The sequence below is a fragment of the Taudactylus pleione genome, unplaced genomic scaffold, assembly GCF_031769625.1.
Source record: "Taudactylus pleione unplaced genomic scaffold, aTauple2 ptg000199l, whole genome shotgun sequence".
Classification (NCBI taxonomy): Eukaryota; Metazoa; Chordata; class Amphibia; order Anura; family Myobatrachidae; genus Taudactylus; species Taudactylus pleione.
This window is the reverse complement of record NW_028284601.1, coordinates 10148865-10161669: the sequence shown is the minus strand read 5'-3', so window position 1 is coordinate 10161669 and position 12805 is coordinate 10148865. Positions and strand designations below refer to the sequence as shown.

Genomic DNA, 12805 nt, shown 5'->3' with positions numbered 1-12805 from the left:
AAGTTTAACCTGCACAGAATGGAGGTAGAAACAATGAGAATGAAACATATATGTATAAAGAACTAATAATATCACAGAGGTCAGGGCCGTAACTAGGGTAGTGTGACCAGTGCCATGGCACAGGGCACCGCAGGGCAGGGGCGTTGTTTGGGCCTGTCAATTTTCCTGATTATTATCATTCTCACTTGTAGCTTCCTCTTCTTTTATCCCCAGCACCTCCTGGCCTCCCCTATCTCTTCCCTGGCCCTTCCCCATTGTCTTGAAAAAGTTCACAACGTGGAGCGAAACTAGTCAACGAAAGGGTTACTATTGCTGGAATAGAGGAAATACCCAAGCCCGTAACTTTGCACCTTTGGCTATTGAAGTGAGTCCTGCAGACCGGACAAACGTACAGCCACGGAGGTATTGACCAGGCGCTAGCAAGTGGCCGCTGCATCATCTGCACCCTGGTCTCCCTGAAGTACGGACCTACTACACATCAGTGTGCCGGTACAGGACTGTGGTATTATTCCGGAGCTACAGCCGCAGAGGATTAACAGCCATATACTATTACCATCTGTGGCAACTAAGACTGAAATATTTGCACAGCCCGTATCAAAGGACACTTTGATACGAGCTGTGCAAGCACTTACAGTGCACAAATCTCTGGTGGAGAGATATTTATCCACTAAGAACTAAACAAATGACTGTGGATTTTGGACATTCTCTCATATATTCCAGTGTGAAACATATATAGTAAACATTAGTTTTTGATCAGCATATCAACTGGGCCCTACAGCTTGTGTGTAATATATGTTTTTAGTGTTGTGAGTCAAGTTAAAGAGTTTATGTATTGAATGTAATAAATTGTGGAATTTTTTTTAAGAGAAGCCTTGTCCTTGCAGGGTTGGACTGGCCCACAGGGGTATAGGGGAAATCCCACTACCTGTCGGCCCACCCCCTCCTCTAGGAGTCAGGTTTCAGACCCCAAATTATAAATTGTTACACTATTAGACAGTCAGTTACCTGATGGAGCAGGACCACTGATTAACAAGGGGGCTTGGTTCACTTCTATAGAAACTACATCAAGTTTTGCCTAATAGTTAGCCAAGCATCTGTGGTGGCAGGCCACACCCCCTCTGGTGGATGACCTCACCCCTTAAGCATGGGCCCTTTCCACTGATTACCCCGGTGGGCCCCTCATGCTCCAGTCCAACACTGTGTCCTTGGTACATTATTCAGACAGGTGCTACCATATTGCAACAAGCTTTTTATTATGTATACATTCCTTACAAGCGCAGTTCAATCATTTGTTAGTGTGTGCTTTTGTAGACCAGATGGTACTAGTAGATGAACTAGCTGCATAAAGGGGAAATTCTTTACTACCCACCTATTACTCTACTCCTCTTTAAGTGAAGCGCAAGGATACTGGATGCTAAGCTATTAGTATCCAGAAATGATCCCATTTTGCCATGAGTCCATGGCCCTTTTTCAGGTGCACTCTCTTGTGTCCCTATTTATAAAATGAGGGGGGGCACCAATGCTCTCTCTGGCACATGGCAAAAAAAAGTCTAGTTAAGGCTCTGACTGTGGCATGAGGCACCATTTTCCTAAGTGTGTTACCATTCTAGAAGATTAGATCAGTGTGGTGTGATACAAACATAGGGCCTGATTCAGAGATGTATGCTAATGCGACTGCAGCTGCGATTTCGCACGGACCGCATAATTAGCTTACACGAGCATAGGGATGTCAGCTGATGCCTTCTCATATATGTGTCTGACAATGCACAACAGCCTAAACATTGGTAATATCGACACTAGCGCACAAAGGGGGGGTTTCTAAGTACCCAGAACCCCCCCCCTGACCAACCAATATTTTTTTTTGCAGAGATGGAGACAGCCTTGTCTCCATCTCTGCACCATCCCTGGGAAGATATTCAGATGTCAGCGCTTCTGCGTCAGGTGGCTTTCATACCACCTGATGAGGAAGTGTTGACAGCTGAATCGGCAGTGGACGGGCTGGGCACCATGCTCTCAGCCCTCCCAGAGGGAGCTAGACAGAGGGAGGCACTGCCGGAGCCGGGCTTCACCTTCCGGCTCACGGACGGCGGCGGGCACGGGAGTTGGGTTTCAGGTAAGTGTTTTTATTTTTATTTTTTTGTTTGTGTACTTTTCATTGTATATGTAAGCGGCACTGCTGGGTGAAGGCACTACTGGAGGGCACTATATTGGGGGCACTGCAAGGGGGAACCACTACTGCTAACCATTACCACTAACTTTATTTTTATGTTTTTGTTTGTGTACTTTTCATTGTATATGTAAGCGGCACTGCTGGGTGAAGGCACTACTGGAGGGCACTATATTGGGGGCACTGCAAGGAACCTCTTCTGGGGGCACTGGCACTGCTGGGGGAAGGCACTACTGGGGGCACTGGCACTGATGGGGGGAGGCATTACTGGTAGCACTGGCACTGCTGGGTGGCATTAAGGGGCACTACTGGGGGCACTAAATAAGGGGCACTGCATAGGGTGGACTACTACTGGGGGCACAATATAAGTGGCACTGCATAGGGGGGACCACTTCTGGGGGCTCTGGCACTGCTGGGGGGGCACTACTGGGGCACTATATAAGGGGCACTACTGGGGGCACTGCATATGGGGCACCACTACTGACGGCACTGGCACTGCTGGGGGGGCACTATATAAGGGGCACTGCATAGGGGGACCACCACTTAGGGCACTGTATAGGGGAGACTACTTCTGGGGGCACTATATAAGTGGCACTACATAGGGATGACTACTACTGGGGGTAGTATATAAGGGGCACTGCATAGGGGGGACTTCTACTGGGGGCACTATATAAGGGGCACTACATGGGGAGGTCTACTACTGGGGGCCTCTGTCACGTGCACCTAGGGCCGGCCCACCAGTTACGCTGACTACGCATGTGCGTAGGGCACCAGCCAGCAGAGGGCACTCAATCCCCAGCGCGGCCAATATTACAGGAACCCTCCTCCCGCCGCCACACTCCTTCCTGTCCCGTCGTTCCCCCGTGCCACACTCCTTCCCACCTCCCTCCGTGACACACTCCCTCCCGCAGCCGTCGCAGGGAGTCTCCATTTCCCGGGCACCCGCTGAGATTTTACCATCGGGCGCTCCCCACAGCGGCAGTCGGAGCTCACTACTGAGCACCGGCTAGGCTTCCTCCACCAGCACTATGTGAGAGAAGTCATGCGTCTCTCCCATAGTAACAAGGAGCAGCGGACGGCAGCGGACACAGGATCGGGGCTTTAGGTAAGTAAACTTTTTTTTTGTTTGCCTTGCTCAGCTCTATTACCAGGGACACTACTACAGGGGCTACTAGGGGTACTACTACAGGGGTTACTGGGGGCACTACTACAGGGACTACTGGGGGTACTACTACAGGGGCTGCTGGGGGTACTACTACAGGAGGTGCTGGAGGCACTACTACAGGGGCAACTGGGGGTACTACTACAGGGGCTGCTGGGGGTACTGCTACAGGGGCTGCTGGGGTACTACTACAGGGGTTGCTGGGGGCACTACTACAGGGGCTACTGGGGGCACTACTACAGGGGTTACTGGGGGCACTACTACAGGGACTACTGGGGGTACTACTACAGGGGCTGCTGGGGGTACTACTACAGGGGCTGCTGGAGGCACTACTACAGGGGCTACTAGGGGTACTACTACAGGGGTTACTGGGGGCACTACTACAGGGACTACTGGGGGTACTACTACAGGGGCTGCTGGGGGTACTACTACAGGGGCTGCTGGAGGCACTACTACAGGGGCAACTGGGGGTACTACTACAGGGGCTGCTGGGGGTACTGCTACAGGGGCTGCTGGGGGTACTACTACAGGGGTTGCTGGGGGCAATACTACAGGGGCTACTGGGGGCACTACTACAGGGGCTGCTGGGGGCACTACTTCAGGGGCTGCTGGGGGCACTACTACAGGAGATCCTGGGGGCACTACAGCAGGGGCTGCTGGGGGCACTACAACAGGGGATGCTGGGGGCACTACAACAGGGGATGCTGGGGGCACTAGTACAGGGACTGCTGGGGGCACTACAACAGGGGCTGCTGGGGGCACTACAACAGGGGCTGCTGGGGGCACTACAACAGGGGCTGCTGGGGGCACTACTACAGGGGCTGCTGGGGGCACTACAACAGGGGCTGCTGGGGGTACTACTACAGGGGCTGCTGGGGGCACTATTACAGGGGCTGCTGGGGGCACTATTACAGGGGCTGCTGGAGGCACTACTACAGGGGCTGCTGGGGGCACTACTACAGGGGCTTCTGGGGGCACTATTACAGGGGCTACTGGGGGCACTACTACAGGGCCTACTGGGGGCACTACTACAGGGGCTACTGTGGGCACTATTACAGGGGCTACTGGGGGCACTATTACAGGGGCTACTGAGGGCATTACTACTGGGGGCATTATCACAGGGGCACTACTACTGGGGGCATTACTACTGGGAGAAATATTACAGGGGCACATTTACAGGGGGCATTACTACTGGAGGCAATTTTACAGGGGGCATTACTACTGGGGCAATTTTACTGGAGGCATTACTACTGGGGCACTATCACAGGGGCATTACTACTTGGGGCACTATTACAGGGAGCATTACTTTTGGGGGCACTATTACAGGGAGCATTACTTTTGGGGGCACTATTACTGGGAGCATTACTTTTGAGGGCACTACTACAGGGGGCATTACTACTGGGGCGACTACTAATGGGGGCATTGCAGAAGGGGCACCACTACTGACGGCACTGCAGAAGGCGTACCACTGCTGTGGGCATTATGTATAAGTGCCACTACTGCTGTAGGCATTGTATTAGGGGCACTAATACTGTGGGCATTGTGTATAAGGGGCACTACTACTGTTGGCATTGTGTATAAGGGGCACTAATGTTGGCATTGTGTAAAAGGGGCACTAGTGCAGGCATTGTGTAAAAGGGGTACTACTGTGTGTCAGAACATAAATAAGAGATACTACTATGTGGTGTAATGTGAATCAGGGGCACTGTGCGGTGTAATGTGAATAAGATTGTGCTACTGTGTGGTGTAGTTTGAATTAGGAATACTATTGTGTGACCATGCCACTTTCTTTTGAGACCTTTCCTTTAGCATGCCTCCCAACCATCCCTATTTTGGCGACAAAGTGTTTGAGATGGGGGGAAAAATGGTGAATAGATTACATGTGCATGCATGCAGCATCTATTCACTGGAGAAAAGGACTGGGAGCATGCCAAGCAGCTCCAAGAGCACTGGGCATGTACCCAGCATGATTGGCACTCGTGATTATGGCTTTTCCCATGAGACCACACCCCTTTTATTTGTCGGGTGCACGCACCTTCAGAGTGTGCAAATTCAGCTAGGGGGCGCCAAAATGTATCTTCACTTACCAACAATATCAGGCTCGGGCCGGCCCTGCATGCACCAAATTCTATATGTGTGTGTGTGTAGACATATATAATGGAAACCCCTCCCTGAGAATCCTGCGTTTGCCCCTGAACATCGACACAGAATGGGCAGCCATGCAGCATAGGTGACAGGTCTTACTAGCAGCAAACACTGCATCACTCATGTCATGCAGAGGGCTCTCATGATGTGTAGCAGATTGCAATGGCTAATTTATGCACGCCCATTAAATGGCACTTAACTGATCAGACACGTCTGCGTTTGCCTAGCCACCCCCCCTTACCTCCCCCAACTACCTGTCACTCACTTTGCAAATGGATTATCTGTGTGGGCGTAATCACAGAACAATCGCTGCACGTGTACTGTAAGGCTGATATGCATGGGCAATGGCAAACAATCGCTCGATCTGCGTAAGAATCGGCATTTCGTACATCTGTGAATCAGGCCCATAATGCTGTAGATTATATCATAGTTGGCGACTTTCTGGCTGCCTCCTGACGCGATTACCAGCATTATGAAGTGGGAGGACAGGGTACAATGCTGTGATTCAGTGCAAAGCCGAGAGAAGTGGGTGGGTGGCCAGGGTGTGCACTCTCCAGGAGGGTCACCAGAGAGCCTACCCTACATTCTGGAGAGAAGGCAAGTACAGTATAATTTATATCATCATCAGGCACAGAGATACAAAGTATTTACCTTGGGGATAATAAAGCCTCGGACTGAGGTGTCCTGTGTTGTGCGGTGGGGCAGTCCAGTGGGGATAATATCACTGAATCGCTGGATTTCATTGATTACAGATTCAGTATAAGGCATCCTGATTCTGTCTTCTGCTGATGGGCACCTATCACCAATTACCTGGTCTATCTCCTCCTGGATCTTCCCTAAACAATAAAGAAACTGGAAGTTATACGAAGGGCAATGTTATTGGAGGGAAGTAGGATGGAGTTAATTAAACACCCGAGCCTGTGTCTGCCTCTGGACAAGAAAGAGCTAGTTGTTTAGTGAGATAGTGTTGTGGGGTGGAGTTAGGTTTGGTTAGCCTATAGGATTGGGCAGGGGTGGGGTTAGGTTTGGTTAGCCTATAGGATTGGCAGAGTGTAGGTTTTTCAGTGCTATTTCAGAGTTGCTGCTTGGCAGCCATTTCATAGAAATGTCTCTGGTCGGCTGTGTGAGCAGGTGCTGTGCTAGTGACAGGAAAACTTTACTTTATGTAACTTATACTTCTATTTCTTCTCTCTGTCTTTTCTCATCTCCTTCTCTCTGCCCCTCTGCCTGTTTTCACTGTTCTTATACCCTCTCTTCCCATTTATTTCTATATCTGCCTTCATTTCTGTCCTGTCTTCCTTCTTTTCATTGTATATATATAATTATTCTCACTGAGATGATCACTGATGATAATATGAGATATGGTAAGAACTTACCTTTGTTATCTCTATTTCTACGAAGTCCATAGGGTTCCACAGGATACCTTGGGGTATAGGTGTGACGTCAGTCCTCGGGCACCATAGAGTTAAACTTTCAGCCTCCCAGGATGCACTAGGGTCCCCCTCCTATACCCCGCCCCCGAGCCAAGGCACCTCAGTTAGTTACCAAGCCATAGGCCGGAGGAGGAGAAGGAAGAGAGAGAAAGAAGATCTGGATACACACAAGAATCACACTCTCACCAGAGGGAGATGGAAAAACTGGTGACCAGAACAAAGCCCATCTGCAGCACAGGTGCGACAGGGCGGGAGTCCTGTGGAACCCTATGGACTTCGTAGAAATAGAGATAACAAAGGTATGTTCTTACCATATCTCATATTTTCTACCTCATGGTCCATAGGGTATCCACAGGATACCTTGGGGATGTCCCAAAGCAGTATCCTTTAAGGGTGGGGACGCTCCTGTGCTGAAAGGAGAACCCGCCACCCGAAGGAAGCATCCTGAGAGGTGAAGGTGTCAAACCTGTAATACCTCACGAAGGTATGGACAGAGGACCACGTAGCAGCCTTGCAGATCTGGACTGCAGAGGCACCACATTGAGCTGCCCAAGAAGGACCCACAGACCTAGTGGAATGAGCCTTCAAAGAAGGAGGAACCGGCAGACCTTCATGAAGATAAGCTTCAGAAATAGCCATATGGATCCAGGCTGCCAAAGTTTGCTTTGAAGCAGGCCAACCCTTTTTACGGAAGCCATAGAGGACAAACAAGGCGTCCGACTTCCTAAACAAAGAAGTGTGGTCAACATAAGTCCTTAAGGCCCGCACAACATCCAAAGTGGCCTCACTCACTGAAAAGCCAGGTGAGTTAAAGGCCGGGACAACTATTTCCTCGTTAACATGAAACTGGGAAACAACTTTGGGAAGAAATTCAGGCTGAGTGCGGAGCAATGCCCTGTTCCCATGAAAAATCAAGAAAGGGGGTCTACAAGAAAGAGCCCCTAAATCAGAAACACGTCTGGCCGAAGCAATGGCCAGAAGGAAAACAGTCTTAGCTGTTAGCCATTTAAGATCCACTGAGCCCAGTGGTTCAAACGGCGGTCCCTGGAGAGCCCTCAGGACCACAGCCAAATCCCAAGGCACCACAGGTGGAACAAAGGGCGGCTGAATGCGGAGAACACCTTGCATAAAGGTGCGCACATCCGGGATTGTAGCAATCCTACGGTGAAACCAGACAGACAGGGCCGAAACCTGTACCTTCAAAGAAGCAAGGCGAAGCCCATGATCTAGTCCCGCTTGTAGGAAGGCGAGCATCCGAGACAGACGAAACTCCCGCGGTGCATAACCTCTCGGTCGACACCACTGGAAGAACGTATGCCACACGCAATGGTATATCCTCGCGGAAGACGGTTTCCGAGCTCGTAACATGGTACGCACTACAGAGATGGAAAACCCCCTGGACCTCAACATGGCTGTCTCAACAGCCATGCCATCAAAGACAGCCGAGTCAGGACCCTGCGACAGAAGGTCCGGTTGTAGCGGCAACCGCAGAGGACTGTCCATGGACAGACCCTGAAGGTCCGAGAACCAGTGCCATCTGGGCCACGCGGGAGCTATCAACAGGAGTGTCCCTCCTTCCTGTTTGAATTTCCGGATTACCCGTGGAAGAAGGGAAACCAGAGGAAACAGGTAAGCGAACCGGAACGTCCACCGGACGGACAGAGCATCCACCAGAGACGCCTCTTCGTCTCTTGTGCGAGACCCGTACACCGGCAACTTGTTGTTGTGCCGGGACTCCATGAGGTCGATCTCTGGAAGACCCCACTTGTCCAACAGCAGTTGAAAAACGTCCGGGTGCAGGGACCATTCGCCCGGATGAACGTCCCGGTGACTGAGAAAGTCCGCCTCCCAATTTAGCACTCCCGGGATGAAGACAGCTGATATGGCTGGAAGATTGCGCTCCGCCCATACCAGGATCCGAGACACCTCTACGAGAGCCGCCCGACTTCGGGTTCCTCCTTGCCGGTTTATGTAGGCCACGGTGGTAGCGTTGTCCAACTGGACCTGCACTGGGCGACCCTGGAGAACCCGATGTGCCTGCTGGAGAGCATTGAAGACCGCACGGAGTTCCAAGATATTTATTGGAAGTTCCGCTTCTGTCGGAGTCCACCTGCCCTGGAACAAGTGTGGACCCGAAACTGCTCCCCAGCCCCGAAGACTGGCGTCCATTGTCAACAGGACCCAATTTGGTACCCAGAACGGACGTCCCTTGCTGAGATGGGTCATCTGCAACCACCAGGCAAGGGACAGGCGAACCTCTGGGGTGAGCACTATCGTCGGGGACTTTAGAGACTGAGGCAGCCCGTTCCACTTGGACAGGATCAGGTACTGCAGAGGTCTGGAGTGAAACTGGGCATATTCCACCATGTCGAACACTGACACCATGGAGCCCAGTAACCTCATCGCCGAGTGTAGAGACACCCGGCAGCTGTGCAGACAACTGCGCACCCTCGACTGTAAAGCAGAGATCTTTTCCCCCGTCACAAAGATCCTTTGCTGTCCCGAGTCCAATAAGGCTCTGAGGTGCCATTGCAGTAGCGCAATGGTCAGGTCCAAGTGGCACAGAAGGAGCTCCGGAGATCCTGCCACTAATAAAAGGTCGTCCAAGTACGGCAACATGCGGACTCCCTGCAGCCACAGAGAAGCCGCCATGACCGCCATCACCTTGGTGAACACACGCGGTGCTGTCGCCAGGCCAAAAGGCAACGCCCGAAACTGAAAGTGGTCGCTGTGGATTGCAAACCTGAGGAACTGTTGATGGCGCAAAAGAATAGGGACATGCAGGTAAGTGTCCTGTATGTCCAATGACACCATGTAGTCCCCAGGTTCCAGCGCCAGAATGATGGACCGTAGGGTCTCCATCCGAAACTTCGGCACCCACAAAGACTTGTTGAGAGCTTTGAGGTTGAGAATCGGACAATACGACCCATTGGGTTTCTGCACCAAAAAGAGATTGGAATAGAAACCCTGACCGCTCTGGGAGAATGGAACAGGCACTATATTCCAGCCTGGAGCATAGTGTGCAAGACCTTCCGCAGCTCCGTGGCCTTGTTCCGGTCTGATGGTAGACCCATGGTGAAAAATCGAGCCGGGGGTCTGTGCCGGAAAGAGAGGGCGTACCCGTGGGAGACCACCTCGAGAACCCAAGTGTCTGTCGTGGTGACCGACCAACACTGGGTGAACTGCAGCAGGCAGCCTCCCACTTTGGGATCCCCCAAAGGGAGGTCCGGACCGTCAGGCCGCAGGCTTGTCATCTGGCTTAGGGGCCGGACGTCTGGTACTCCATGCCTGCTTCCGGGGCTTGGCCGATTTCTTGGGACCAGCCTGTTGGGGAAAAGACTGTGGTTTGGGCCTGCCCTGGGCCCTATAAGACCGAAAGGACGATGGTCCTGAACCAGAAGGAACAGCGGCAGACGGGAGACATGCCGATTTGGCTGTCGCCAGCGTGGCCACAATCTTGTCCAGATCTGGACCGAATAGAACTTCTCCGTTAAAGGGCAACGCCTCCAAACCCTTTTTGGAATCAGCGTCCGCCTTCCAGGATCGCACCCACAAGGAGCTAAAAAAGCAGCCACCGCTGCTGAAGAAATTCGAGACACCAGGGTACTAATGTCTAAGGCCGCCTCATTGATATAAGTGGCCGAATCACGGAGATTACCAATCAACTCCGCCTGTTCAGCCGGACAGTCGGAATCGAAGGATGCCTCCAACGAATCAGCCCAGCGCTCCATAGCTCTGGCAACCCAGCAAATGGCCATAGCCGGCCGCGCTGCCCCCCCCGCAAGGGAATAAGCGGACTTCAGGCAGATCTCCACCTTGCGGTCTGTAGCATCCTTAAGGGAGGACATGGATGGCATTGGTAATGTGGCACTACGGACAAGACGTGTCACATGAGAATCCACCTGTGGAGGGGATTCCCACTTAGCAAAATAATTATCCGCGAACGGATAAGCCACCGCCAGGCGCCTCTGCAGCTGGTATCGCTTGCCAGGCTGTTTCCACGCCTCCTCTAAATGGTCCACCAACTGACCCGAAAGAGGAAAGACTGTGGCGTCACCCTTCACATCCTTAAAAAAGGTATACTTGGATTTAGCCGCTGGGGGAACTTCGTCCTCAATCACCAAGGCTGTGCGGACTGCCCGAATAAGTCCAGGAATATACACCTTGGACCTAGCGTCTGCGTCCTTAGTATGGAGAGGTTCCTGATCGTAAGGATCCAGAATCTCCCCATCATCAGACGTCCCTTCGTCATCCTCATAAGGAGCCGACAGAGATGCCACCGGCCGTTTATGTGGCCGCATCACAGCCTCCCCCCGCAACACATCCGACAAGTGCTGTACAGAACTCGTCAGGGAGTTAACCCACGCCGGCTCCTGAGAAACCGGGAGAGGGGAAATAGGGAGACTGCGGGGTACCACCAATTGTCTTGGGAAACCCTGCATGGGTGACGACACCACTGATTGCTGGGACAAACCCATCTGCGTAAACGCAGGCTGCGGAGCTAACTGGCCCACTAAGGTTGTAAGCGCCTGAGCGAAACAAGCCCTGGGCGGCTCCTGTACCGGTGCTGTAACCGTAATAGGCCACGCCATTGACAAACACTTCCGGCAGAGGCCCTCCGCGCTACCCTCCCCCTCCGCTAAAGGTACTTTACACGTAGTACACTGTAGCCGGAGAGGAAAGTCACTTACAGACATGATGGTACAAAGTATGTGACCCCTCTCACCAATTGTTTTTAAAAAGGTGAGAGACCACCCTGCAGCACCGCACCGCAAAGGCTTTAGCAGAAAGAACAGGGACAGTAATAAAGCTGACAGTCAGAAATGGAAAGTACAGGCAGCAGCGCTAGCACAGTCACATACAATGCAAAGAAACTCAATTCCTGCACTAACCAGCGCTGATAAATCAACTACACAGACACAGAGTCTGGTAGGAACAGCGCTGCATACACAGACCTGACCACAGCGGAGGAGAGGTATGCGGGGGGACCCAGACCACAATGCCTCCGTCCAGACTACCAGCAGCATTCACCATGCGTTCTGGAAGATGGCCGCCGAGGAGCAGAGAGGAGGCTGGCCTGGGGGAGGAGCGCTGCCACAGGGCCAGTCGGCGTGTTGCAGAGAGGGCTGTGTGCAGCGGGGGAGGCGCCGGCTGTGAGACAGGGAAGGCGCGCTCCCCTGGCATGCATTTAACCCCCAGGACGCCGCAGCGCTACCGCTCTGCTGCGGTCCACTGTCCCAGGGGGGTAGTGGAAGCACAGGTTATATACCTGGCTCCACGCTGCAGCCAGTCCCCATGGAGCCCCCTGCCTGGGGACTCTGGACTATGTAACAGCGGGGACCCACTGCGGGACCCCGCTGCTTACCCTGCTGTCCCCCTTGATTCCGGCCATGGTCCGGAACATCTGGGATCACCGCTAGCTGTGACCCCAGATGCTCACCAGCATCCCCGGATTGGTACCGGCTGTCACAGCCAGGGTATTTCAGCATGGCGCTAGGCGAGTGTTACCTGTGAGGTCATTGTGGCGCGGGCTGTCTGGTGGCGGAGCTGGTGTCTGGCGGGGGGCTTTGGCTGCACGCGTTGTTGTGCGGGCCTGTTGTCACTCTGCGCTGGTAAGGCCTGGCGGCGTCTCCATTCCGTTTGGCATGGGCGCTGCCATCTTGCCTTCTGGCCATGTGATGCGGCTGGCCAATCCTGGTGAGTCACATGTTCCCTCCAGCCAGTAACAGCACGGCATGGGGTATTTAGGAAGGGTCAGTGCCTTCCTTCTTTGCCAGTGCAACGTGTATCTCAGCCTAGCTGAGAGGGAGTTCTCTGTGCTTTCCTGTTCCTGTGAATCCGCTGTCTGCCAGTCTGCCTGTCAGCTTCTAGTTCCCACTGGACTACTCCGCTACCTCC

The 12805-nt window shown here is 52.8% G+C and overlaps 1 protein-coding gene across 1 annotated transcript in view; it reads right to left on the bottom strand.

The window, feature by feature from the left end:
* Window positions 1–12805, bottom strand: part of LOC148518778 (cytochrome P450 2C5-like) — a 66345-nt gene that overhangs the window by 13249 nt on the left and 40291 nt on the right. The window contains exon 7 of the mRNA XM_088477110.1: window positions 6126–6310. Coding sequence (XP_088333236.1) covers window positions 6126–6310 — 185 coding nt within the window. The remainder of the gene's footprint in view (window positions 1–6125; window positions 6311–12805) is intronic.